Source organism: Pongo pygmaeus, chromosome 16 (genome assembly GCF_028885625.2).
Source record: "Pongo pygmaeus isolate AG05252 chromosome 16, NHGRI_mPonPyg2-v2.0_pri, whole genome shotgun sequence".
Lineage (NCBI taxonomy): Eukaryota > Metazoa > Chordata > Mammalia > Primates > Hominidae > Pongo > Pongo pygmaeus.
Genome location: NC_072389.2, coordinates 97783982 through 97810505, shown reverse-complemented (window position 1 = coordinate 97810505; position 26524 = coordinate 97783982). Strand labels below are relative to the sequence as shown.

The following is a 26524-nucleotide window of genomic DNA, read 5'->3' as shown; positions in this document are numbered from 1 at the left end:
GCCTTTGAGTGGAAAGGTCTGCTCTCTCAGCCCAGGGGGTTCTACTGATTCTCCAACGTGGAGAGTAAGATGCAGAGGCAGCCTTGATGTGTCTCCTCGGATCACTAGGAACAAAGCTGGCTCCCTCAACCTACTGCAGAGGGAGACTGCTAGGGTCCCTGAACAGGCAGGAAGGTGGCAGACACTGCCAGTACTCACTTGTTTCCATAGGGAACAGTAACCCCAGCCACAGGGCCAGTGTCGCAGCCCAGGAAGAGGAAGGAGACGTAGCAAGCAGTGGACACCAGGTTGACGAGCATGGCCATCCGAATGGCCCCCAGGGCAGACAGGCTGAGCTTCTTCACCAAAAGACCTCCCAGGAAGATACCCAGACAAGCACACGGGATCGCAGTCATCCCTGGAAGGAAAATAGAGGGGCAGGGCTGTGAACAGGGAAGGTGGGGCCAGTCTACAGACAGGCGGGCGGCAGGCCTGAGGCTGAGTCCTGTGAATGCCCCATGACCCCCCAGTGTGGTGTCACTGCCTCCATGGGACCCTGGAGTCTTCAGGAAGGGCCTGATTTATGCCCCCAGGGAGCTCATGGAGAACTGGGAGAGACAGACATAAAGCAACTCTGCTTCATGAGTCTAAGTGCATGCACCTGTCCTGCTAAGTGGGGCAACCTCAGGAGAAACACAAGCCAAAGAGGGGACTACCAAGAGATGGAGTCAGAGAGACTGGGAACACAGACATGCCTTCGGGAGAGTACATATCACGGAGCAGTGATGTGCTCTGTGTGCATTTTTGAGATGATGTGGGAAGGGGACTTGAGATCATTTAGGGATTTTCTCCTCATCTTCTAATGAGGCAAGAAGGGAGGGTTCCACGGAAAGTACGGAGGCTGTTTGACCTAAAGGTCACGGAATTCACCAGGCCATAGAGGGAGTGTTTGAACCAGCTCCGCCACCCCTCAGGAAGTGGCATCAATCAATATGTTTTGTAGCTTTTGGTGAATAAATGGCATATATATTTTTTCCTTTCTCTCTCTTCTACACAGGGCTGTCTGCAAGGCAGCAGGACCATAAACCTGTTATTTCTGATTCGCAGAGACCATGGCGTTTTAGGAGGACCAAAGGATCCCAGGGTTCCAAGCTCCTGCGTTGGTTTTGCTCCATTCTGATTCATCTCATCTAAAACTCAGCTTTCAATTGCCACGTGTCATTTATCTACCATGTAGATTATGCATGGCCAATTTTCCAGTCTAGGCTGCCTTCCTGCCAATCAACAGACCTCTAGGTCAACTGACTGCATTAAGCAACTGGTATGTGCTAAGGGAATGCAAATTAATTTTAATATTGGGGCGAGAAAATATAATCAAGGGAGTATAGCTCTACAAGAAAACAGCACAAGTCATACTTAAAATGACATATAATATCTCTTTATCATCTGCTGCTCTTGGAGTATCTGTGCTCGGTTTTCTTCCCTTGGCATAGGAGTGATCTCATGAGCCAGCTCCTGGGTGCCTCTTTATCCTCGTCCCGTGCCGCACTGCCCACCCCAACCATGCCACTGTCCCTCCTTTCTCTCCCTAGGACAGGCAAACAGTTTCGGTTCCCCAGGCTTTGCACGTGCAGTTCCCTCTCCTGGGACACTTGCCCGATGTGTTTACTTGGCTGGCACCTACCCTCTTCAGACAGGTTTCCCAGGCCACCATATGTAGAGATCCATGCACCCCCACCCTGAGATTCCATACTGTTTTCATCGCTCTCCCAGCTCTCTGAAGCAGCCTCATTTATTTTTGGGTTTCTTGTTTCTTGCTCTCTCTCTCTCTCTGCTAGGATACAGCTTTCCTGTGGACAAAAACCCTCTTTGTCTTGTTCAGTCCAGCCTAGATTCTCTGTGTCTAAGCATGGTACCCAGCATGGAGTGGGCATCCAAGTATTATTTTCAGAATGAATGAGCTAAGGAACAGATTGGATGTGTGTGAATGGACATCAGTGACAACATGCCCACACCCAGAAAGCAGGCCTGTGTTTTGTTTCATTTCCTAGCAGAGACAGTGGGGGTGTCACCTGTCAAGGATGGTAACCATGGCAATCAAAGGTTTCACATCTTTTCTCCAAGCCATCGTCAGGCCCCCTCCCTCCCTGATGTGTGTGCTGTCCTTAACACTCCAGGCGGTGATCAGAACTTCCCCGAAATTCCATTCTCATTACGTTAACCTATGCAGATTGAGTCCTTTTTATCTTCACTCACAAATCAACACCACCAGCTCTTTAATCACCTGTGTTGCTCTTCTCTGAGCTCTGCCCCATTTGCTGATGACTTTGCAGGGGGTGGAAGGGGGGGCCAGTGCTGATGCTCTGGGATGACTGCCTGGGCCTCATCTCCCAAGTCTGCCTTCTCTAACCGCCCACTGCCAGCCCCTCTTGCAGCCAGCCTCCAGAGTCCACACTGACTGGACTGTCACCAAGGGCAGGGCACACACAGAGGGCACCTGTGCTGCTTGCCTGGACTGCCCAGCGCAGGGGAAGGTGCCTCCTGCCAAGCACACTAGCAGACAGAAATCACTGGGAGACAAAAAGGCGCAGTAAGGCAGAATTGTTTTTTGACCTTCTGCCCTGAAGACTATTGATTTGTTTGTCGCTAGAAGACGTAGGCATCTGTTCTGAAACAGAACACCGCCCAAAGTTGAAGCAACTGTGCAAATGTAATCAAAATGGAAGAAAAAGCAGCAGAGCAGTCAGCAGGTGAGAGATAAACTCTTCAGGTGCTGAAGGGCTAAACCTGAGAGATCCTGGGGATAACAAAGAAGTTACAACTTTAATTATAAAGAGGTGTATTTTACCCTGTCTCTGTCAGGCAGATATTAAAGGGCTGACTGCACTTTGCCAATACCTCTTGGAGGTAAAATTGACCAAGTGGCGGGTGGTAGAGAATTATTTGTGTAAAAGAAAAACATAAGACTTGTGGTACCCTGGCAGTTCCCTGGGAGAGGGGTGGTAATCTGGCCATATCATTGTGATAGGGTTTTACATTTTATTTTATTTATTTATTTATTTTATTTTTCGAGACAAAGTCTCGCTCTTGTCCCCCAGGCTGGAGCGCAGTGGCGCGATCTCGGCTCACTGCAACCTCCACCTCCCGGGTTCAAGTGATTCTACTGCCTCAGCCTCCCAAGTAGCTGGGATTACAGGCGTGCGCCACCACGCCTGGCTAATTTTTGTATTTTTAGTAGAGATGGGGTTTCACCATGTTGGCCAGGCTGGTCTTGAACTCTTGACCTCAGGTGATCCACCTGCCTCAGCCTCCCAAAGTGTTGGGATTACAGGCATGAGCCACCATGCCTGGCCTACTTTTCCTTTTAAACTGAGATATGTTATGTCCTGTGAAGTACACAGAGCTTAAGGGAACAGCCTGATGAACTTTTGCATCTGTACACACCCCTGTAACTACAGCTCAGATTAACCTTAGAATATTTCTAGCAGTCCAGGAGGCTCCCTGGTGCACCTCCCAGTTAGCTTCCCCCAAGGGTAACCACTATTCTGGCCTCTATCACCTCACTTAACTATTCCTCTTTTTAATTCATCTAAATATGTGCTCTTTTGAGTCTCATGTCTTTCAACTCTGTGAGATTCAACCACATTGAGGCATGTATCAAAGTTCTTTCTTTCTCATTCTGTGTAATAGTTTACCATAGAACATTCTATAATTTATCCATTTTAGGTTGACGGACATTTGGGTTGTTTCAAGTTTGGGTCTATTATGCATAAAACAGCTCTGGACATTATTACATATGCTATGTAAATGAGTGAACATAAACACTTATTTCTGTTGGATAGATGACTAGAAATGGAACTGATAGATCACAGCATAGACACATGGTAGCTTTAATAGGCACAACCAAAGAGTGTTCCAAAGTGGTGGCACCAATTTGCATTCCCACTGGCCGAGTATGAGAGTTCCAGTGGCTCCACATCCTCCCCAACACTTGGTGCTATCAGTCTGGTGGATGTTTAGCAGCATCTCATTGTGGTTCCACATCCTCCCAAGCACTTGGTGCTATCAGTCTGGTGGATGTTTAGCAGCATCTCATTGTGGTTCCACATCCTCCCAAGCACTTGGTGCTATCAGTCTGGTGGATGTTTAGCAGCATCTCATTGTGGTTCCAATATACACTTCTCTGACAACTCATGATGGTTAGCACCTTTGTGTTTGTTTCTTGGCCATCTTGTGACATGACAGAAGATTTTAAAGGGGAAGATCAGAAAGCATCACCTTCCCTTTCCTCTCAGCAGACAATCTGACTCCTACTTTACAGAGAAGATGAAGTCTGTGGAGCTGTAGCTGCCCCCATGCCTGGCCATATCACCACACTCTCAGTAGCTTCCATCACGTGTCCCTCCCTCTGCTCTTTCAGAACAGGTGAACTCCTCTGTCAAGGGCTGTCCACCACATTCCCTCTCTCTGCTGCAAATCCCCAGCTGTGGGCTCCTTTCCCTCCACTGAGAAACCTGCTCAAGTCTTTCCTGTCCCAGCAACCACATAGTCACCACCCCCTCCCTTGACTCCAACACACGCCACAGGCCATGTCCTCTCTCCTTTCCCCTGGCTAAGTCCCGTGCTCACTGTCTACTCCTTCCCTCTCGTGGGCTGCCCTCCACACCACAGAACAGGTGCTACCACTGCCACTTCAGGGACACAGCCCTGACACAGGCTGCAAGCCATCCTCATCATTAAAGCCAACAGAGACATTTGGGCCCTCACCTTGCTTGACTGCTCACATTGAAGATGGCTGCTTTCTTCTTGGAATCATTTCACCCTTGACTTCCATGATCCACATTCTCTGCATTTCTTTTGGGTGCTGTTGCTTAAATTTCTCTGCAGAGTCCTCAATTTCTTCAGGTTGGGGTTTCACCTATCTTTTTCTAACTCTACACATTTTTTCCTATGTAAATTCCACTCCAGTGTCCTCAACTACCATCCATTTACTGAGGCAACTGAACCTCTACCACTACATATAATATCGATTATCATCCCAGAGACCGGTCTTGACCCCTTGGCCGAATACTGGACATCACTTAGATATGCTATGGGCATCTCACACTCAACAGCTTCAGGTCTGATCTAGAAACTTTGCACGGATCTGATTCTTCTTCGTTATTTCCAGTCTTTACAAATGGTACCACAAGCTCTCCAAGCCAGAAACCTGAGAGCCATTGTCGATTCTTCCATCTTGTTTAACTGCTATGTCTCTGTTGCTGTTGTGTCCACTATTTATCAACATCTCAGCTGATTAACTCAACAAATGCAGCTTCCTGTCATTTGAAGTAAAGGATGATATATTGTCACAAAACAAAAAGCAAACTAAGACATGCTGCAGGACCACATTCCTTACCCTGCCTGAGCAACACTGCTTCTCATGAGTGCAAGTTGGTTTTCTTTAGTATGTCAACTCCAAACAATTGGGAGTAGAAACCTGTAGTCTACGATTTAAAGAACTGTAAAGCCATGCCTGTCCTTGGGGAGAAGGAGTGTCATGATCCATTAGTTATGTCTGCTGTGGGCACAGGGAGGAGTAGGGAGTGTATGGCTTCCAAGCTCTGCAGTTAACTATGGGTTTCATGCTGCCAAGAATATTCTTACTTTATGTGGCTGATTAAAACCTGCTAACCTTTCAAGATTTATCCTTCTTCATCATATCTTCCCCAAATTTCCCATTTCACACCCATCTATTGACTTACTGGCCTCTCAAATGTACATTTTATATTTTCACTCTTTATTATCATGTGCTTTTAGCAACTGATCCAGGCAAGCAAATCTTACTCTGAGAATATACTTTAAATTCCTTGTGCACAGAGGCCACATATATCTTGTTGCTGTAGGCCCAGAGCAGAGTGGGGCTCTTCAGCAGGGCTCAGTAAATTTTTAGTGCCTTACACACAGGACACCCTTCCCCGACCCTCTCAGGAGGCCTGAGGACACACTCACCAAGCAGCTGGTTGGCAGAAGAGGTGGTAAGGTTAAACTGTTGCTCCAGGTACTTCCCCAAAAAGGCAGCAAAGCCAGCCACCACTGCAATCTCCATGCAGGCGGCCAGGATGATGCAGGTGAACACAGGGTTTGAGAGCAGGTGCTTGGTGACCTTCGGGATCACTGCAGGGAGAGAGAAGGCATATGGTCAGGGTCAAGGTCACGCCCTATGCTCCCACCTTATAGCCTCCTGCTCCTGAGGCCCCTTCTTGGCCTGCTCTTGTCCATTTCAGCAAACAGCATCCAGAGGCACCCAGTTGCTCAGGCCAAAATCTACACCCCATAAGTCATCCATGATTGTGAAATCTCTGGCTTCAAAGCATACACTGACATGTTGCCAATTACTATCTTCTACTAAAACAAGAGAGACTATACCAGGACTTTTCTTACAGTTCACTAGACACACTAAAATTTTTTTAAAGCAATGTCAGAAGGTATTTTCATCCTCTACTAGCAAAGAGTTTGGGTTTTGTTTCTTCAAAGAAAAAAAAATGTGTGTGTGTATATAAAATAAATTATAAATATCAATATATTTAAGTATATGTCAATATACCTACTGATGGATCTATATATATGTGTAAGAAAATATACTTAACAGTTTCAAGAAAGATATGAAATTCTTGTGCTCTCCAAAATGTGTACATGCCTCATCAAACCCCTTGTTGCCATCTTCACGGCTACCTCTCTGGCAACATTGCCATCAGCTCTCACTTGGAGACTACCAGAGCCACCCAACTGGGGTCTTGGTTTTCACTCTTGATCCAATATAATAATTCCCTGAATAGCAGTCAGCGAGATCAGCTCAAATCAGTTTCCTGCTCAAAACCCTGGAATGGTCAAAATCTATAGGCTGTGCCATGGTCCGAGGTCTGCCCCTCAGTGATCTGATCACACCCCTTAGCCCCTCCTCTTCCCACCCTCCAGTCCAGCCCCAGTGGCTCTTGCTGTTTCTCGCCTGCACCCAGGTCCACCCCACCCAGGTCTTTGTCCTTGGGGGTCTTCCCTATACAAGAATGCTCTGCCTGTAGATCTTTGTTGAATGTGTTTCCTTCTCCTTAGGGGGTCTCTTCTCATCACCCAGTCTACCCTAGAAGAAGCCTCCCACTCAGTCCCGGTGCTCAGGGCTTCTATGAGAGCTGGTGATGGACAAAAGTGCTCTGAGATTCATGCACCACTTTTAATAATGACAGAGCCGGAAAGCAGGAATTGTTGAGGTCTTGTATTTCATTCTTTCTTTATTTTACTCTATTTTTCTTAAAGCATGTGGTTTCATACGCCACGAAGACTTCCCTTTATATTGGTGCTTTTAAAATAGGAGATTCGTTTCTTAAAAATCCTTTGAAAACAAGCACATTATTTGGATATTCCCAGCAATCAGAATCATTGGCATGTGGTCTTCAGCCAAGTCTCCTAAATTACGGTATGACGTACCCTGGCAGTGTACAAGAGAGCTCTGGGGCACCAGGACAACCCTGTCATTTCAATATTTGTGCCATGATTTTAATGTGTCCTTACAACAAAGCTGAAATACAGCTGATACATCGAATGTGTGGTTTCATGGCTGTTATGGCTTAAGACACTGCTAGGCCCAAAAAGTAAGTAGATTTAAAGTTATTTAAAGAGAAGTCTTAGGTGCATAATGGTTCAGGCGGAATGCAAATAAAGCAAAAATTATGGAGGTGGTTTCCCAGAGACTAGACTAAAGTTAGGGAAGTCTGTGCTGCTGCGATCATAAAGTGTGGAATATCTGACATGCAGTTTACTTGTTTCCACCTATGCAAACAGAACAGATAAAACACAGAGTCCCAGAGGAAGGAGGTACTACACCACGTCTAGGAAAAACTGATCAGTGCCGTGGTGGCATGCAAAATAAACAGGTGGGCAGGGAGTCTCACACTGCATTCCAAGGTGATGAATTAGCCAGCTGTCCTCAAGAAGAGAGCTAATTATCAGGCTCAATCTCATCTCCTAGGAGATGAAACCTCTAAGCGGCCCAACTAATTAGAATAAAATAATAATAGGGGATGCATACGTTTTTAATAATGTTAACAGACAAGCTCAGTAAGTCAAGAACTGGCAGATATACAAAACTCAGAATTTATCATTTCTAGGAATGGTATCAAGTTTCAAGAATGAAAATCTACATAGAAGATAGGCATCTTAGGGTTCTTTGACATAACAAAAAGAACTTAGTTATGCAAATGGACTGAGCCAGATGACCAAAAGCTTGGAATTGGCAAAGCCTGAGCAACCGAATCCTATGTCATAACCAGATGATAACCAGAGCTGGTAGCCTTGGCTGTTCTGTGGTGGTTCCTTGTAAAATTCCTGAAACACTAGGAAGGCAACTCTCTGATTAAATAAATGCACAAATAAAAATAACACTTTTAAAAGGGTATGAATAAGAATAAAGATAATAAGAAAACAACTTTAAGTCCGTGGTATTAATACACTTATACCCTCCTTGATTTGAAGTGTACTGGCCTTTATGTGTGTGTTTTGTCTATTTTTACAAGGTTTAAAACATGTACCATCATCTGAATTTTTAGAAATATCATTTCAAATATATGTTTAGAAGTGTTTACCTTTATAACACCTATATGCAAATGTTGGGAAATTTTCCTGTGTTAAATCCACATTATGTTTAAAGTACGGTACAAATATTTAGAGTAATCTTGACTGTGAAATATTTAAATATGTGGATTGTTCAACAAATATAGATGAATTCATTGGGCATGAACAGAGGACAGTGAGGTAAGCATTTATCTTCATGTACAGAAGGCCCTTGGATGTTAAAACTCTATCCTCATAAATCACTACTAATGAGTGAAAGCTGATTTGCTACAGTGTGTGGCACGTTCTGATGCTGTAGTGTACCCATGGCAAGAGACCTGTTGGCCATGCCACAGAACAACAGGTTGCACAATGTAGTGAGAACCGTATGGATCACATCAGGTTATAACAGTGCCTCCTTGTAATGAATACATTTGAATGTCCTGGTGGTTTATGTTTTGGCAAGTAATAACGCCATTTCTCAATCACAGTGCTCTTTTGGAATAAAGATATCTAAATTCTGGAAACATTGCCAATGTCAAATAGGCAGATTGGGGACATTCCAGGAAAACGATCCTCTGCCGTGCTTTCACTGTAGCCTTCATTTTTTTCATTAGGGTGCAGAATCTTCAGAGTCTAGGACTCCTGGAGAATAAAGCATCACAGCCACGCTTGGTCACAAGTAAAACTGCTGCCGGGCTGATAAGCAACTTTGCTCTTTGGCTCAGAAATGACACTGATGATGATCTCAGTTTGATCACATTATCTATTTAGGTCTTGGTATCTCCCTGTCCTTGTTCAGAGTCATCATGATTTGTTTGGGGATGAGGAAGGCACTGTTCAACAAAGGCAACTCTGGTTAATGGAATGCTTTTATACTTCAGCAAGCAATTTAATTATTCTGGAGATAATTCCACTTCAGTGGGAAGGATTCCCTGTCAAGATAGAAGTCTGCCTGCTTTTGTCTTAATATCTAATAACTAATTTCTCCTTGAATTAGATGTGAAAAATCATTAGGTTTGAGAATGATTTGACTGAATCATTTGACTTGAGGAAGCCTCAGTGGGCCTTATTTGCATGAAGAACATTCTTTTTTTTCCCTCTACCAAGGCAACTTGCCTCGAGAAATGACAGTTTCCTCTTGGGTTCGCTATTTCCTTCCAGGTTCTTCCTCCCATCCCCAGTTTTATTGCAATGACTTGTAGCACCCTCAAGAGAAGATTGCTTTTCAAAGGTTCAGCCTACCTTCTGAAACCCTAGTTTGAGAAGGGCTATTAATTAGCTTGGTCCTAGGGCCAACCCCGTGTTTCAAGCTTTTTCATTCAAATAGATTGTTAAGCCTATAAAATTCTGACTTTTTAAGGAGGCAGTAGCTAATGGGGCAGCCCAGGCAAACAGAAACTGGTGAACCAAGGCCACACCAGGCCACTGAACACCTACAGACTCTCTTAGCCATGTACCCCCCACCTACCGATTTAGCCTCAGAACTTGGGAGCTGGAGGTGGGAGGTAGGCTGGCTTGAATTATGCAGCCTCACCAGCTGGAGAAACCTTTTCAACTCTCATTAGGAGCTTGGTACTGTTACCAGCAAGATGACGCAAAGTTGGAAAGAGCGGCAGGAGAGCGGTCTCTAGGGAGAACAGGTTTTCTACTGCTAGTCTTCAAAAGAGATTCCTGTAGGATTAAGAGTTCTTGGAAACTTATGGGTCCTTCAAGACGGAGAAAGGCAGATTTTGGAGGAGTCATAAAAACTAACGTTGACAGAGCATTTCCTTTGTGCAAAAATGCCGTTCTAAATGCTTACCTATCTGCTCACATAATGCTCACAGCAAACCTGTGATCTTGGGACTATTGCATCCCCCATTTACAGATGAAAAAAACTGAGGCAGAGAGAGGTCCCATGGTTAGAGCAGCACAGCAGAAACTCAAACCATGGTACCTGCTGCCATGGCATGTGCTTGTAACCAGTATGCTATTCTGGTCTGGCTTCTGAGCTGCTCTTGGTTTGAAGATTAAGCATGAAGGCTACTCCTGGTAGTCAAAGGTGCAGCTTAATTCTAAGAAATAATGATAGTAATAGCAATAATAATAATAAAAAATTTCTACTTAGGTTGGGGAAAATGACCAGATCTGGCATGGATCTGGGACTTAGTCCTTTTTTTTTTTTTTTTTTTTTTTTGAGGTAAGAGAACTAGGGAAGAGAGGGAGGGAGAAATATTAATAAAAGGAAGAAAGAATTGTAGAGCTGAAAGAGGAGGCTTGTACTGTAGAAAAGGTTTTGCTGAAAGAGGTTGTATAAAATAATGGCTAAGAACCTGGTCTAAGGAGTCAGGTAATGGGGACTGAATTCTGGCTTCAAGGCTTTAGTAGATGTGGAAGTGACTGGAGCACAGAACTCCACCCAACAGACTGCTATAAAGATGAAATGAGACCCAAGTGTGTAAAGCATGTGGCCCAGTGTCTCTGGCACACAGGTGTGAGCTCAGTAAGAATAATAATAATTAATACAAAAAAGCGATCCATGGTCAAGTCAGGGAGGAAACCCTCAGGCTCCTTGTCATGTGTAGTGTTCCTCAGAGCCATGGGGATACACGACTTGCTGCAGATGTATCTGTGTGCGCCGCTTGGTGAGCTAGCAGAGAAGGGAAAGAACGTGAGGTGGGGCAGCCATAGCCATGGAGAAAGTGGGCTGGGCTGAGTTCCTGGGCCATCTCTGTGGTCAAGAAGAGCTCCTCCCTCCAGAGGGCCAGGCAGCAGGCCAGGTCAGGAAGCAATGTACTTGTCCATGGCCTTGGTTTCCATGTCCAGTTCCCTGGAATTGAAGTTGCCCCAGGCAGTGGTTATCGTGGGGCTCATTGTACCTGCTGGACTCTCGGTGTATTTCTGCTTTTAATCTCTCTACTGAAGTTGGCCTTGACTTTCTTTTCCTTTGATAACATTGCTGTCAACACACCACTGTCATGGCTCCCAAGAAGGGGAGATGAAGCTAACGCATGCAACTGCTCAGTAATTACAATGGAAGCCAACGCTTTTTGGGTTATCGTCTTAACATTATCATTCCAGACATGAGAAAACCAAGGCTTCATTGAGAGGCTATAAATTCCACCTTAACCAAGAATGCAGAGCTGGGAGGTGAGGGAGGGTGGATTTGAACTAAGGTCAGCCTGAGCTCCAAAGTCCACACGCTTAACATTCAGGTATTTTGTGGGGACTTGAATCTATAAAAGTTGTTTTTCTGAATGTTGAGTTGCCATGAGGAGCTTCCCAACACATGAGACCCACAGGCAGGAGAGAACAGAGAGCAGGGAGGTCTTAGATGAGATAAATGACAATCTTCAAATCATAACTTAAAAAAAGGGAAAGAGGAAGAAATAATAAAGATGTAGAAAAATACTGTGATGGAAGTACAGGTGTGAATCCAAGGTGGGGTGACTCCTAGGAGAAATAGTGTCATGGAATAGCATCAAGGTTTAGCAACCAACGAGTTGGTTGCTGATGTGCCCTGTGCAGGCTTAAGTCCTTGTGCTGATGTGCCCCGTGCAGGCTGGATGCCCTTGCCTGAGTCCTTCTCATCTCCCACGTCAGAAGCCACCTGGGAGCAAGGATGGAGCAGTTCCGTCATTAGATGTGAGCACCACGGCCAGTAAGAGCAGACACTTAATAAACTCAAGGTGTATTAAAGAATCTAATAAATACATTTTAAAATGAATGAATGAATTGCAAAGCTTTGAAGGGTAACTGTTATAGCCTCTTAAGAAACTTTAACTGAGGCAACAGAAAAAAACTTATGAACCATTAGTGACATGCCACAGGTTCACTGTCCGGGTGGAAACACGTTTAGACCCTTGCTTCTACAGTCAGGGTGAGCTTATTTGTTAAGTCAGTTCCCTGCCATTACATGTCCCCTGCCTGTACAAATGCAGGAGGACCAGCTCTGACCTGTTGGCCCCCAGGGGAGATCAAAGAACCCCCCACATTGCTTCTGGCATTCATGTGCAATTGGGAGTTCACAAAGAATCATCTAGGGGGCTTTGAAAACCTACAGATGCTTGGACCCCTTCTCTACTCACAGAATCAGAATTCCTGGGCTGTGGCCCACAAACAGGGAGGTTCAAGAAACTCCACAGGTGATGCTGACTCAAACTCCTGGCCTATGGGGGCAGTAATCCAGAATGTCAGTCTCTTCTTCATTTACACTGCCGATTCTGGAGGTGTCTAAGCCATTCCCTTGCGTAGGGGTAGAGGAAAGCCCAGGTGGGAGAGGAGGCCTGCAGTGTCTGGGAGTCTTCTAAAAGCAAGTGCCTGCCACACGCTGGCCCCAGATGGGGCAGCCTCCGGCCCCAGCTTCAGACCCACCGTGGCTTCATTGCTGTGGATGAACTTGCCTCCTAACGTCTGCCCTGGGCTATTGAGGAGCCCATGGGAGCGCTTCCTAGCACCTTCTCATTGCCAGTTTGAGAGAAGCAGCTACTGGGTTTCCTTTTGACCATCCTCTGGAGGTAAGAGGCAGAGGGTAGTGCTTCCTTTGCACCTTGTGGCTTGAGTGAACAAATAAACGATCAGCACCAGAAATGAGCGTTTAGAATGAAATCCAAATGTTAGCTGGGTGCGGGCTGGCTGGGATAACTCCCCCATCAATTCTATTGATTCCTTTAAGGTCACCAACGCTTCATAACCCCACCAAGAAGGCCCAAGAGAAAAAGAGTCATGTGGCTGCCCATTAGCCTGTTTAAAGCAAGAAGCAAGTGTCTGCAGAGGTGCAGTTAGCTTCCTGCAAGCTGCAGCTCCAAATTGGTGTCGCCCCAGTCATTTCTGTCCCTCTGAAGTGTGAAGTCAGAAAAGCGCAGGCTCCGCTCAGGATCACAGAGATGAAGAAAGGAGCCTGGGAGGCAGCAGCGTCTTATTCAGGCCCAACATGATGTCTTTCCAGGTCAGAGGCAGCAGAGAGAAAAAGACTAAGGGAATAGGCTTTTGTAAGCAAACAGCCACTTTCTCTACTCCAGGCCAGTCCCTAAGAACCTTCTCTGGAAGAGTGGTGGCCACCTCCATGGCAGCAAGGCTGACTGAATTTGGCATTCATGAAAACTCCAACAATGGGTCATTCACCCTGGAAAGTCTGGAAAGAGAAATACTGACATTTATAAAAGAAACAGTGGGGGTGAAATACCCAATGGACATAAATGCCCATCTTTAAGCCTAGAGTTCCTGATGGTATTTCCTCAAGTGTTGAGTTTACAGCAGGCCTTCTCAGAGCCTTCATGTGCTAATATATCACTTATGAATCTCCACAAGGATCACAGTGTCTACAGTGTCCCAAGCTTATTTGATGAGTGAGTCCCCTGCCATTACATGTCCCCTGCCTGTACAAATGCAGGAGGACCAGCTCTGATCTGTTGGCCCCCAGAGGAGGCCACTCAAAGAACCCCCACTGCTTCTGGCATTCACTGGCAATTGGGAGTTCACATAGAATCATCTAGGGGGCTTCGAAAACATCCAGATGCTTGGACCCCTTCTCTACCCACAGAATCAGAATTCCTGGGCTGTGGCCCACACACAGGGTGGTTCAAGAAACTCCACAGCTGATGCTGACTCAAACTCCTGGCTGGGAAACAAGGGCTCCTCAGATAAAGTCCAGATGCTTCAGAAGGGCAATGCTAAGGCTTTCAATAACTCATTCACAATTTCACAAAAGCCTCCACGAGCAGCTTCAGATACCAGGAACTGCTGGTGTGGGGGCAGCCCCTAGTCTGCCTTCTAGCATGACCTTTTCTAAAACCAGACGTCTAGCTCCCAACAGTGTCTTGGGCATTCCTGTCCACGTGTCTCTGCTCATCCCTGTCCCCCATCCCAAAGCTCTTCTCTCTCCATCCACGGGGATCCTGCTCATCCTTCCAGATTGGGATGAAATGCTACAATCTTTGAGCAAGTATCTCCAAGTCCCCTCTCTCTGGTCCTCAGTTCATCCCTTTGAACCTCCTGCGAGCCTTTCCACTTTCTACCCTGTATTCTGGACGCATTAGCCAAGTAGCTACAGTTAATGTGACTAAAACAGTTCCGAGTCACATATGTTTGAGAAGTATGAATCTCAGAGAGGATCAAACAGCACACAGGTTCCCAAAGTTATTTGGCCATGTAACCATTTCCCCATCCTTCTGTTATTGCTGCTGTTGATTTGTTTTTCCCTGAGCATCTCAAGGGACCCTCATTGGGAAATGCTGCCTTCTAATTATTTCCTTCATTTTTTCATTCAACACGCACTCCAGGAATATCAACAAAGTGCCAGGCATCATGCTAGGCACCCTCACATGGTTTGTCTCAGGAGCTTTGCTGAAATAACTTGAGAAGTGCAGCTGTAGCCTATCTATGGACCTATCCCTCCAGTGCTGTCCACAGCAGGTCCCCTATCAATCAATATTGATAAGAACTTAAGCCAGTGACCAGTCTGGTCCGTGGGGACCTATAAAAACAACTCCTGTGACATGGCAGAATGTAAATCACAGCCTGGCACAGGATTCCAAGCATTTGGGAGGGCAGATGGTCTCCTTCACCATGGAATCAGGAGAGAAAAACTTTAACAGGAAATCCACACACAGGAAGAACATGGTTCTGAGGACACAGTGCATGATTTAAAAAAAAACGCTCAGCTGGTTAGCCGGCAGAAGAAGGACTCTCAGATCACCAGGCTCCTCATGATAACATTATGCTGAAAAGCAGGCACAGGGTTTTAATTAAGAAAAACATAGCAGAAACTGACTGCTAGATGGTAATGGATGGAGGAGGCCGAGATGCAGAAACATGAAGTGGGTCCTGTGGCCAGGCCTGAGCTGTGGAAAGGCATGAGCTGAGTCCTGTGGCTCCTGCTGAACTGTGGGTGGCACCGTGGTGGGGCGGGGGTGAATGTGCTGCCTGACCAAGATGTAAAGCACCTGCCAGAAGATAGGCAAGTGACAACATGAAGCCCAGAGTCCCCAGGGCAAGTCAGTTTTGGCACCAGGGCTGGCACATCCTCTACCATTCAGCAGCCAGGGTGCCAGGAGCAGACCCTCTCCAACACAGGTAGTCACGTGTGGGCTGGTGGTGGCACTCAGGACACCTGACGCTCTTGCCAAGTCTACGTCCATGGATGACGCTCTTGCCAAGTCTACGTCCATGGATGACGCTCTTGCCAAGTCTACGTCCATGGATGATCCATGGATGACGCTCCTGCCAAGTCTACGTCCATGGATGACGCTCCTGCCAAGTCTACGTCCATGGATGACGCTCCTGCCAAGTCTACGTCCATGGATGACGCTCCTGCCAAGTCTACGTCCATGGATGACGCTCTTGCCAAGTCTACGTCCATGGATGACGCTCTTGCCAAGTCTACGTCCATGGATGACGCTCTTGCCAAGTCTACGTCCATGGATGACGCTCTTGCCAAGTCTACGTCCATGGATGACGCTCTTGCCAAGTCTACGTCCATGGATGACGCTCTTGCCAAGTCTACGTCCATGGATGACGCTCTTGCCAAGTCTACGTCCATGGATGACGCTCTTGCCAAGTCTACGTCCATGGATGACGCTCTTGCCAAGTCTACTCAGGCCAAAACCCTGAGTGGGAAGTAGGGGGCAGGGGAGCTTTAGGGAAAGCGGCAATCCATTTACTCCCTCCCTTATCACATAGCAGGCAATGAGCACCTGCTGTGTACCAGGACATGAGCAAAAACAATTGCAGTCCCTGCCTTCATGAAGCGTACAGAGTAAGTGAATAAAGGAAAATTATTCACACATATAAAGGAAAATTATGATGTGCCTTGGAAGGGGTACCACCAGGTCAGGAAGATGTTCCTAAGAAATGACACATGAGCTGATGTCTGAAGATGAAATCGGAATTCCAGTAGAGGGAACGAATGCAGAGTCCTAGGAGGAGGAGCCTGGGGTATAAGGAGAACTAAAAAGAGGCCAGTGAGGTAGGCGTGGAGGGAACAGGGCATGACTGGCATGAGAAGGGTTTGGAGGGACTCAGAGACCACGGAAGGACTTTCCCTCCATCCCTTAAAGCAAGAGGCAGCAACTTGATCAGATGTGTTCTGAAAAGATCATAGCATGGACAACAGCCTGGAGGGCCCAGGGCATGCTGGAGTGTGCAGTGTTACCTTGTTAATGTTAACAAGGACTCTCAGATCAACAGAGATCAAGAGCAGGCTGGAGAGAGACTTGAGTGGCAAAATCAGCTGAACTCCAGGATGGACTGCACTGTTGGAGGGGAGGGGAGGTTATAAGGACCCAGGAGGATCTCAACTCCTCAAAAGGTGAACCTTCTCCAGAGCTTGGGCTCTGCATGGCCTCTTTTGGAGGGGGAGCAGGCTGAGCAGAAATGTACGTTTCTCAGACACAGGAAGGGCTTTGTTACATGGGCCCCAGCCTGATTCCCTTTCTCCTCTTTCGTCAGTTTATGAACAATTTAGTGAACCCTTACAGGAAACGGGAAAGAGCACGGGATTTGGAATCCGGAGAACTAGGTCCGGCCCAGCCACAGGAATCTAAGTACCTGGTTTAACATCACTCACCCCTCCCTGTCTCCTCAACCGCCTGCCAGCTTTGGTGTCCTGATCCCTGATTAGGACAGAGGTTAGTAACATAACCACCCCATCAGCCACCTTTGGGGGCCAAATGGGAGGTCGACGCAAGAGCTCTGGAAATCATAACTCATCTCCTAGATTTGGGTGGTAGCTTTAAAGATCCTGAGCCTGAGGCCCCAGCCCTGCCCACTCAGCTGGCAACTGCTGGCACCTGCTATCTTTTCTGGGACAGGAAGAGACCACTTGGCAGTCAGCGTGAAGCGCTCAGTGACAAGAGTGCTCAGCTTTTGATTGCCCTGCTCTTTCAGGGATCAAAGGCAGGACTCTCCCTTTGGATTTTAAACCTCTGGTGTGGTTACACTCATCCCAGCCAGAAAACCTGGCAGAGGGTCAGGACAGGCCAATGGTTGCAGGGAGTTGGTTCTTCCCTTCCTTTTAGGCTGCAGCTGTGTCTGGAAGACCCATCATTTTAGGGTACATCTGTGCTGTTGCAGCCAGCAGCTGTAGTTTTTGTACACTCTGCTAAGGAGTCAGTTAGCACCTGCTGACGCCACTTATTCTTTAAGAGAGTGTACGTTTACTGTCAGAAGTGGCAGCATAATGCCATGGTTAAAAAGACAGACACAGGAGCCTTCGCCCGGGTTCGAATGCCTTTCCTTTCCATCTACAAGCCTCACTTGCCTTACTGGTAAGTGGTACCAATGCCTCCTAAGGTTACAGGGATGAAATATGGCACTGCACAAAAAACAATCATTACCTGCTATCTGTGCATGTGTCCACGTCTATACATAAACGCAGGCTGGCAAGAAAGTATTCACTTATTACTTCATTCAACCAGTATCACCTACATGCTATGCACTGTTCTGTGCATTGGAAATGAACAGATGAACTACAGCTTCATCCGTGGAAAATGCATAATCTTTGGGCAGACACAGACAAGCAGAGAGACTGCCATGGTAATGTGTTCACAGGTGCTTTGCAGGGATTCTGTGGAACTCAGAGGAACGCAGCTAACCTAGCACCGGGTACACAGGGGCAGGTACACACAGGGGCTTTGGGGGGCTTCCTGGGGAGGTGAGAAAGAGTCTAGCCCAGAAGTGAACTGAAGGAAGAAGGGCATTCCAGGGAGAAATAGCAGCAAACAAGAGACTGCCTGATGCATTCCAGGAACTGTACAGAGCTGGAGGGAGAAGGCAGCTGCAGAGGAGACCCTCGTCACATCCATCAAGGCCTCTCAGGGCAAGAGATGCCGGAGACAACTTACAATGAAGCACAAAACTGTGGAGATGATATTTAATACACTATCTGATGATGATACCGTACATTTGTCTATTACAGTCCCTGAACTTCTTCCCTCCAGGTGTAGCCTCTCACAAGCAATTCTGCAAATTCTGAGCATTTGCTGGATTCAGCACACTAGTCGCAGTCTTGCCCACACACAGCTTACCATGTAGGAAAGGGGAGGAGAGAACACAGGAGGACGAATGGGAGGTATGTAAAAAACAGGCGATCCAAAATGCAAGATCAGGGAGGAGCAGAGCCAGAGCCAGGTCTTAAAGGAAAAGTTATTTGGTGGCACAGCTGAGAAGTAAAAATGTGCCTTGGCTTGGCCGGCCCCCACATCGGGGAGATAGTGGCGTTTAACAAACCCAAGCATTTGTTCATCTGCTTTCTGCATGGTAAGATGGTTATGGGGCTGTTGCTATAAGATGGGGACTTCCAGGCTGACCTGGAGCAAGACTCTGGGCTTTCCGTCTCTCAGCTTTGGATAAGGGTTGCAAACCCAAATGATGGCTGACTGTTGGAAGCAGACCTCTGAAGCCTGCTTTTTTTAGGGGAATGTTCTGAAAATCGAACCACAGACTCAAACCCCCATATCACCAGAGCTTGGTTTTCTCATCTATAGACAGGAATGAACAGTGATACTGACCTTACACAGCTTTGGTAAAGACTAAACCAGACACCACATGTGAAAGCTGAGAGGAGTTAAGTGATGTGGCCAAGGCTGCATGATTAAGAAGCAACTGAGCTGGATTTTAACCTGGGTGGGTCTGCCTCAAAGCAGACAGCCCCATTCTCTCCCAGGAGCAGGAGAAGACTCTAAGTTCCAGAGAAGAGGGGGCTGGAAGGGCTCTTCCTGGCATAATGCCAGCTCTTCTCAGGGGCCTTTGCTGTCTGCAGAGCATGGCAGGGGACACAGATTGATGGCCAGAGAAGAAACCCATTTGCAAGCTCAGACAAAACGGATGAGAAATTGCAACTAGAGGTTTTAGGAGCAATGTCAGTTCCATGTATACATGCAACGCTGTTCAGCTTATTTAAACCCACAAATGTGTAACACACTGCATGTATGTAGCACTGCATTTGCAGCGTGGGTTTTCCAGGATGCAAACTGGATGAAGGGTTTTGGAATGCCAGGGCGCACTGCATGGTGCTTTTGGTGGAAAAGCTCATATAGCAAAAACATGTGTCTCGCATGGAGAAATCAATCACGTAAACGACTGTGGCCCCACTTCATGCGCTGGCACGTGTAAAATGTGTTTATTAGCCTAATAGCTCATTTCACTGTATTTTGGCTCTTAAGGAATCTTGCAGAAACACTTTCTTCCTGTCCTGTTGAGACATCCTTTTAGTCCATTATGGACTAATTGCCTCTGGGAATTGTTAATTCTAAATTAAAATCATTAACCATCAGAAGCGAAGCCTGTGTGTATACAGATCACAATTTGTAATCAATATGGCCTCGCGGGTCCTAGACTTGTCTACCTGACTGCGTACTTGTCAGCTCAACGGCAGCTCACCCAGTGCTTGCTTACCCTGTCATTGCTCTGGCCTTGCCTATTGCACCCTAGTGGAATACAAGCTCCAGAACATAAATCACTTTAGTCAAGGCTGTGCTCAGCACCTAGTAGGGTCTCAGTAACTACCAATGGAATAAAACAAATGAGTTAATGAGCGACTGAATCATGACCCAAGAATGCTGAAGCCATGGCAGGCCTCAAGACTTGGCTCAGCTCTGCCGCTGACCCTTCCCTCACCCGCGACTCCTGGCCCAGGAGTGGCAGGCTTCTTTCTGCCTCTTTGCTGCATTTTTGTAACCACCTGTGCTGCTTGTTATTGTGGTTCTCAAAACAGTGGACTGCCTTTGCTGACTCGCAGGCCTGGTCCTATGTGGGATGGGGAGTTCTCTGATGGCACCATTGTATCTTTTTCATCTTTTTATTCCCAGAGATGAAAGATAAGTGATTACTAGTGCAGCTTTTACAATCAGAGCCCTAGGGAAACAGGGTCATCATCCCGAGGTGGGGAGCAACCTGGAAATGCTGTAGTCGCCCAGGGCCAGGATGTCCTTTGAAAGCCACACTCTCATGCCTGCCCAATTTATTCCTAGGGCTTTAATTACCAGGACACTTTCTATGGATGGCTGTTGTATTAGGGGAGTCGCAGGCATCACTCTCCTGCTACTAGGGGAGTCGCAGGCACCCTCCTTGCCTGGGGGCTGCTGGAAGTGAGCCTATTTTATTAAGCACACGTGCATGGGGACGGGGGCATTCCAAGCCGAGGCAACCTTAGAGGACACAGATTGGCTGGCCTTCTCATCTACCAATGCATTCCGGAACTTAAATTTTATGGATGATTCCAAATTACAGCACTGGTAGAAACCATCATGGAACATGGGGCCACACATAACATTAGGATATTAAATTTGTCTCTTTTCAGAAATAGCACAAGTTCTTGAGATTCCTCATGGACTAACAGGTACGATTAACAGTCTTCTGCAGCAGTGCTTTCATTCTCGAGACAGCACTGGCAGTTAGGAACTGTGTTATTACAGTTTTACACTTGTGGAAAAGAAGCAGGGGGCAGTTAATGATCGCAGGGCTGGTGAGGAACAGAACAGGGGGCTGAGCACAAAGCAGTTCAAGCTTCTCTCCACAAATCTCTAGCATCTCTATAGAAGGCGCACATTGTTACACAGAAGTTTAGTAAACAGACTTTCACTGCTAGGAAATGTCTAAATAAAGCACAGGAGGACTGCATCTGCCGCTGCAGAAGGCTGGCCCGGTTGAGTGCCGCATTTCTGCACAGAGGGGACTGACCATCTCCCTTCTGCATCCCAGCTTCCCTGAGAAGTAGTGCCTGACCTTGCTCCCGGCTGCATGAGCCCACTCATTTCTAAAATCCAGCAGGACTTCAGGGGAGCTGAGCAAGGAGTCGTATGCATTAAGGAACCCCACACATACCTCACCTGATAGTCGCCAAGCAGCTTCTGAGACTGCCAGGCTACATTCAGCTCCTTGTCATTTTCCTCGTCTTTAAAGGATTGTGCCGAAGATGGAAACAACTTGGGCGGTGGGGGAGGGGGGGTGGGGTGGGGTGGGGGGTAGGGGGGGAGGTTCTCATTCTCATTCTGCATCATTGGTTGTGCTTCACCATTTTGTCAGAAAAGTTGCACTTTTTTTTTTCTTTAAAAAATGATAGCAAGAGCTTTGCTGCATCCTAAAGTGTGACTGTGTCATTAAGACTGGGTTAATATTTCTTTCTGCAGGAAAACATCTCTCATCTTTAGTGGAGACAATGAAAGGACAAAGTGAACGTAAAGAAATGTATTTTGGAGGTGGCTTTTTTTTTCTTTTGAGATGAGAGTCTTGCTTTGTCACCCAGGCTGGAGTGCGGTGGAGTGAGGCAGCGATTCTCCTGCCTCAGCCTCCCGAGTAGCTGGGATTACAGGCACATGCCACCAAGCCTGGCTAATTTTTGTATTTTAGCAGATATGGGGTTTCAACACTTTGGCCAGGCTGGTCTCAAACTCCTGACCTCAAGTGATCCACCTGCCTTGGCTTCCCAAAGGGCTGGGATTACAGATGTGAGCCACCGCGCCTGGCTGGAGGTGGCTTTTTAAAGAATGCTGATATCAGGCAAAGGAAGCCAACTTTAAAATTCCTTTATTGCTTCCAGGTGCTTATAGGTGGCCTGAAAGAATTCAAAAAGCTCCACAGAATATTTTGCTTCCTTCTAAAGACATTTATGTTTATTAAATGTCAGGTCCTATATTAACCACTGGGTCCCTTTAACAAATGGTAGCTACTTTATTTTTGTTTTTATTAAGCAAGTCAGGTTATTTACTTCTCACGAATAAGTTAAGCACCTGGCTGGTAGAGGCCAGCCATGCAAGCCAATATTATTCTGCCTCCACCAAGTCCCCAAGCACCCCAGTCCTGGGTGCCACCCCTTCACTCATCACCCCCATCCCAATCCCCCTACTGTTCTGAGCAGAGGCAGATGAGGCCACTTTTACCTCTCAGCTGCTGGAAACAGGAGGCACTGCTGTCTGGCTCCAGGGGGTGCCTCAGGACCCCGTTGCTGGGCTTGGGTCTCTCGTATTCTCTTTCGGAGAGCATGGCCTGCTCACTTTCCATGGCGGGGTCTGAGTGCGGGGGCAGGGACTGTGGAAACCCAAACATCAAGAGGGAAGAGAAGAAGAGTAAGGCACCGCAGAGCAGAAAGCCAGCCCACCAGGCTCCGATCCAGCGGGGGTCGTCTGGAGTGATGTCCAGGTTACCTGCAAATGGAAAGAGCACAGCTTAGTGGAGAAAAGAAGGCTGGACCACTGGGGATTTTGCTGAGAATCTCAGTCAGCTGGACAGAGAGGGCAAGGGCATCAAGAAATGACTTGCGGTCGGGAACACTGGCTGCCAGGCTACGAAGCCTATTGTTCTACACCAGTGGTTCTGTTTCTCTCAAAGCTGGAGGCTGATCACATTCCCTCCTTAATTTTCTTGTCTACCGTGTGTTTACATCAGTCTAAACAAAAACAGTGAGAAGCCAGACATTCTCTGAATCTAGGCTAAAACCGGCTTGGCAGAACTGCCAAGGTGTGCTCAAAGAAACACAAGGAAATGTTTATTGTTCAGAGGTAGATTTTCACCAGGTATATTCACTCTTGGCTTCCAAAAAGCAGCTCATATGAGATCCCACTCAATGCCCCACTCACTGTCTTAAATTAGGTTCACAGCTCATAAGGGGAGGCGCACAATAGGGTTTTAGAGCATGGCCTCTGAAGCCAGGCTGCCTGGGTTGAAGTCCTACCCCCTTGTCTCTGTGTGACCCTAGGCCAGTGGTTTGAACTCTCTATGCCTCAGTTTACTGATCTGTATAACATCTATGATGATGGCAGTACTTAGCGGGAAGATCAAATGACCACACCAGACATAAAATGCTCAGAAGAGTGCCTGGTGCATGCTTGGGCACCCAGATGATGGTAGCCTGTTATTTATGGTGAGGGTCCTTTGTTTCCATGCATTAATTAATTAATTAATGCCAACTTTGTTGGTGGCCTGTGGTTTGGCACCAGCTCTCCAATACAAAGCTTTGCAGCCAACTCATGTGCTTAAAGGTGCTATGCATATGGTTTGGTGGCACTGTACCACTATTTCTTTGATTTTGCCAGCTAAGTCACAAGAACATAAACTTTAGCTTACCCTTTGGTACAGTTTTTTTCTTTCTCTCTCTTTACAACTGCCTCGCACAGCACGGCTCCCAGGTGAGCTGCTTAGAAATGTCTCTTTGATAATAAACCATGCCCCTGGAACATGGAAGGAGAACTGGGGAGATCTGGGCAATGGTGTATGAGGTAAGACCAACAGGGCTGCAGGCTTGGACCAGATGGATGGACAGCTCTGGGAAGAGTAATGACCGCAGACACCAGATGAACACTTCAGCATTCATGAAATGTTCTCCCTGAAGACTCCTCAGCTAGCATTAATGATAATGCCAGCCATCATTTATTGAGGGCTTCCTCTGCACCAGGCATTATGCAGAGCACATTCCTAACTGTTCCAGCCAACCTTCCCCATAACTCTACAAGGCAGGACTTTTATTATCTCTGTTTTCTATAGATGGAGAAACTGAGGCTTAGAAAGGTTAGGTTCCTTGCCCAGGTTCACGGGGCTGAAGAACGGAACACAGGTAGGTATACACATGCCAAGGTCCACGCTCTCACCTTTCTGTTCCACTGCCCCCTTCAATGTCTGAACTTTGTTTTGGGCTCTCTATAGGGCCCGAGGTGAATGATCAATTCCTCCTCTTTGTGCCATGAGCCTAAGGCCACCAGCTCTTCCAGTAGGTAGCAAGTGGCCTTTGGAACACTGGTAGTCACTGTCCTGGAGATGCTGACATACACCCAGCAGCAATAACAGCACTACAATGGACCAGATGTTTCTGCATAGCTACATGCCGGACGGGACAGTGTAAGCTTGGAGGACTTGGGGCCGAATTCCATCTCTGCCCCTTACTAGCACGTGATACTGGGCAGATTACTTGCGAATCCCAGCTCTGACACTTACTAGCATGTGATACTGGGCAGGTTACTTACCTTCCTTGAGTCTTAGCTGCATCATTTGCAAAATAAAGACAGCTTCAACCTAGAGTGGTTGCAAGGATGACAGGCAATGAGCAAGAATCACCTGATGCATAGTAGGCTCTTTATATAGAGAGTAGATCTTGTTATTCTCACTTTTATGTACATATATGTATATAAATGAGAATCTCAAAATAGGGATCTCTATAGAAAAGGGTACAGCATGGGAAAACACAAGGTGATCTTGAAAGCCTCTTTATGCAAATGAGGGAAGACATAAGGAAGTGAAATTGCCTCTGGTAGCTGAACAGGAATATTTTCACTAGTCACTTACTGTGTTTCTTTACCTGCTGCCAAGCAATGAATGAAAACAAAAGACAGCAAAAGGGAGCTGAAGTATTTCCCTCCATTGTCTCCAGGCTCCATAAAGGGGGAATTGAAAAGCTGGCAGATGTGAGCGGGTAAAGAGAGAGAAATCCTAGCAGTTGTTTGGGGGAACAAAATTAGAAAAGTCATATTTTAGCTAGGAAGTTAGTGACTCTGTTGTTCTATGTGTGAGAAAACAACCCAGGGAGAGGGATAGCGATGGGAGAGGTGGTGGTTTGTGTGAATGTGTCAACTTGCTCCCTGTAGGTATGTGTATGTCTGGGGAAAGCTGATGTTGGCTCACAGTTTGAAAGACGGGGAAGGGCACGTCACCTGTGTCAGAACCAAAGCCCGCCTGCCACCTGGGCAAGGACAGGAGACGGGCCTGTGTGAAGGTGGTGGACAGCAGGATTCTGTAGATCCAAGACACTCATCACTGACTATTTTGGGAAGTATTGATTTTTTTCTCCATTTCAATTATCCGGAGCACTGTGGCAGAGAGAAATAACATGCTGAGGGAAACTGCTCAGCTGTGGAGTGTGCTGCCCTGAGGGCGGGGGAGGCTTTGGTGAGTTTGACCTGGGGAAGACAACTAATGGTTGGACCTGTCTGAGAAAAGTCTTGACTCTGTCCATCTCTATAACAAATACTAATTTTTTTTTTTTTTTTTGAGGTGGATCTCGCTCTGTCGCAGAAGCTGGAGTACAGTGGTGTGATCTTGGCTTACTGCAACCTCCACCTCCTGGGTTCAAGCGATTCTCCTGCCTCAGCCTCTCAAGCAGCTGAGAGGCACCCACCACCATGCCCGGCTAATTTTTGTACTTTTGATAGAGATGGGTTCCACCATGTTGGCCAGGCTGGTCTTGTCTTGAACTCCTGATCTCAGGTGATCCACCCGCATTGGCCTCCCAAAGTGCTGAGATTACAGGTGTGAACCACTGTGCCCAGCTAACAAATATTATTTTTATGAGGCATTTTGGCTAGTTATGGTGAAAAATCTCCCTCCACCTGTTGGCAATTATCCGTCAATGCTCTACAGACACTATTTCAGAACTAGGGATATTGAGGGAGAGTTTTCTGTGTGGCTGGAAGAGGACAGTGTGGTAGATGTTATCAGTGTCTGCACTGGATCCTCTTCCTCTGAGGACAAGGAGGATGACACCTCCTCACTCTGTGAAGTTAGGTGTAACTATAAGCCACAGAGCTTTGCCTATGAAATGTGAGCAAGGGGACATATATCATTTCTGGGTGGAAGTATGTATGAGCTGGTGCATGACTCCACCCCCTCTTTCCTCCTAAGATGGTATCTGACAGGCTACAATAAACGAAATGTCCCTGTTGACCTGCATTGGATCTAGCACAAAGAAGAAAGAACCCTTCAGTATTCTAAGCTGCTGAGAGTTGGGAGCTGTTTGTTACTGCAACATAACCTAGCCTACCCTAACTAGTACAAAAGGTTTGGGAAATAAAAATCCATGTTCTGTAAGAACAGCAGTCTCAGGCAGGCTTGGTATAGGAAAAGTATTATTTTAGATAAAGGTAGGGAGGAAGGCTTGAAAACCTCTTTACTTCTCTATTTGGTTCTAGTTAGTGTCTTAACTTTAAAAAAAATGGCTGCAGTTTCAGCCTTCTGGCAAGGGCTGCTTTCAGTAAGATGCCCAGAACAAAACTGA

General features: G+C 46.7%; 1 protein-coding gene across 6 annotated transcripts in view; it reads right to left on the bottom strand.

Annotated features, from left to right (window-relative positions):
* SLCO3A1 (solute carrier organic anion transporter family member 3A1) overlaps window positions 1–26524 on the bottom strand; it is a 322022-nt gene that overhangs the window by 41732 nt on the left and 253766 nt on the right. For all 6 annotated transcript variants that reach the window (XM_054450921.2, XM_054450920.2, XM_054450919.2 and 3 more), the window contains 3 exons: window positions 22425–22688; window positions 5971–6135; window positions 199–397 (listed from right to left, as the gene is read on the bottom strand). In XM_054450921.2, the coding sequence (XP_054306896.1) occupies window positions 199–397; window positions 5971–6135; window positions 22425–22688 (628 nt within the window). The remainder of the gene's footprint in view (window positions 1–198; window positions 398–5970; window positions 6136–22424; window positions 22689–26524) is intronic.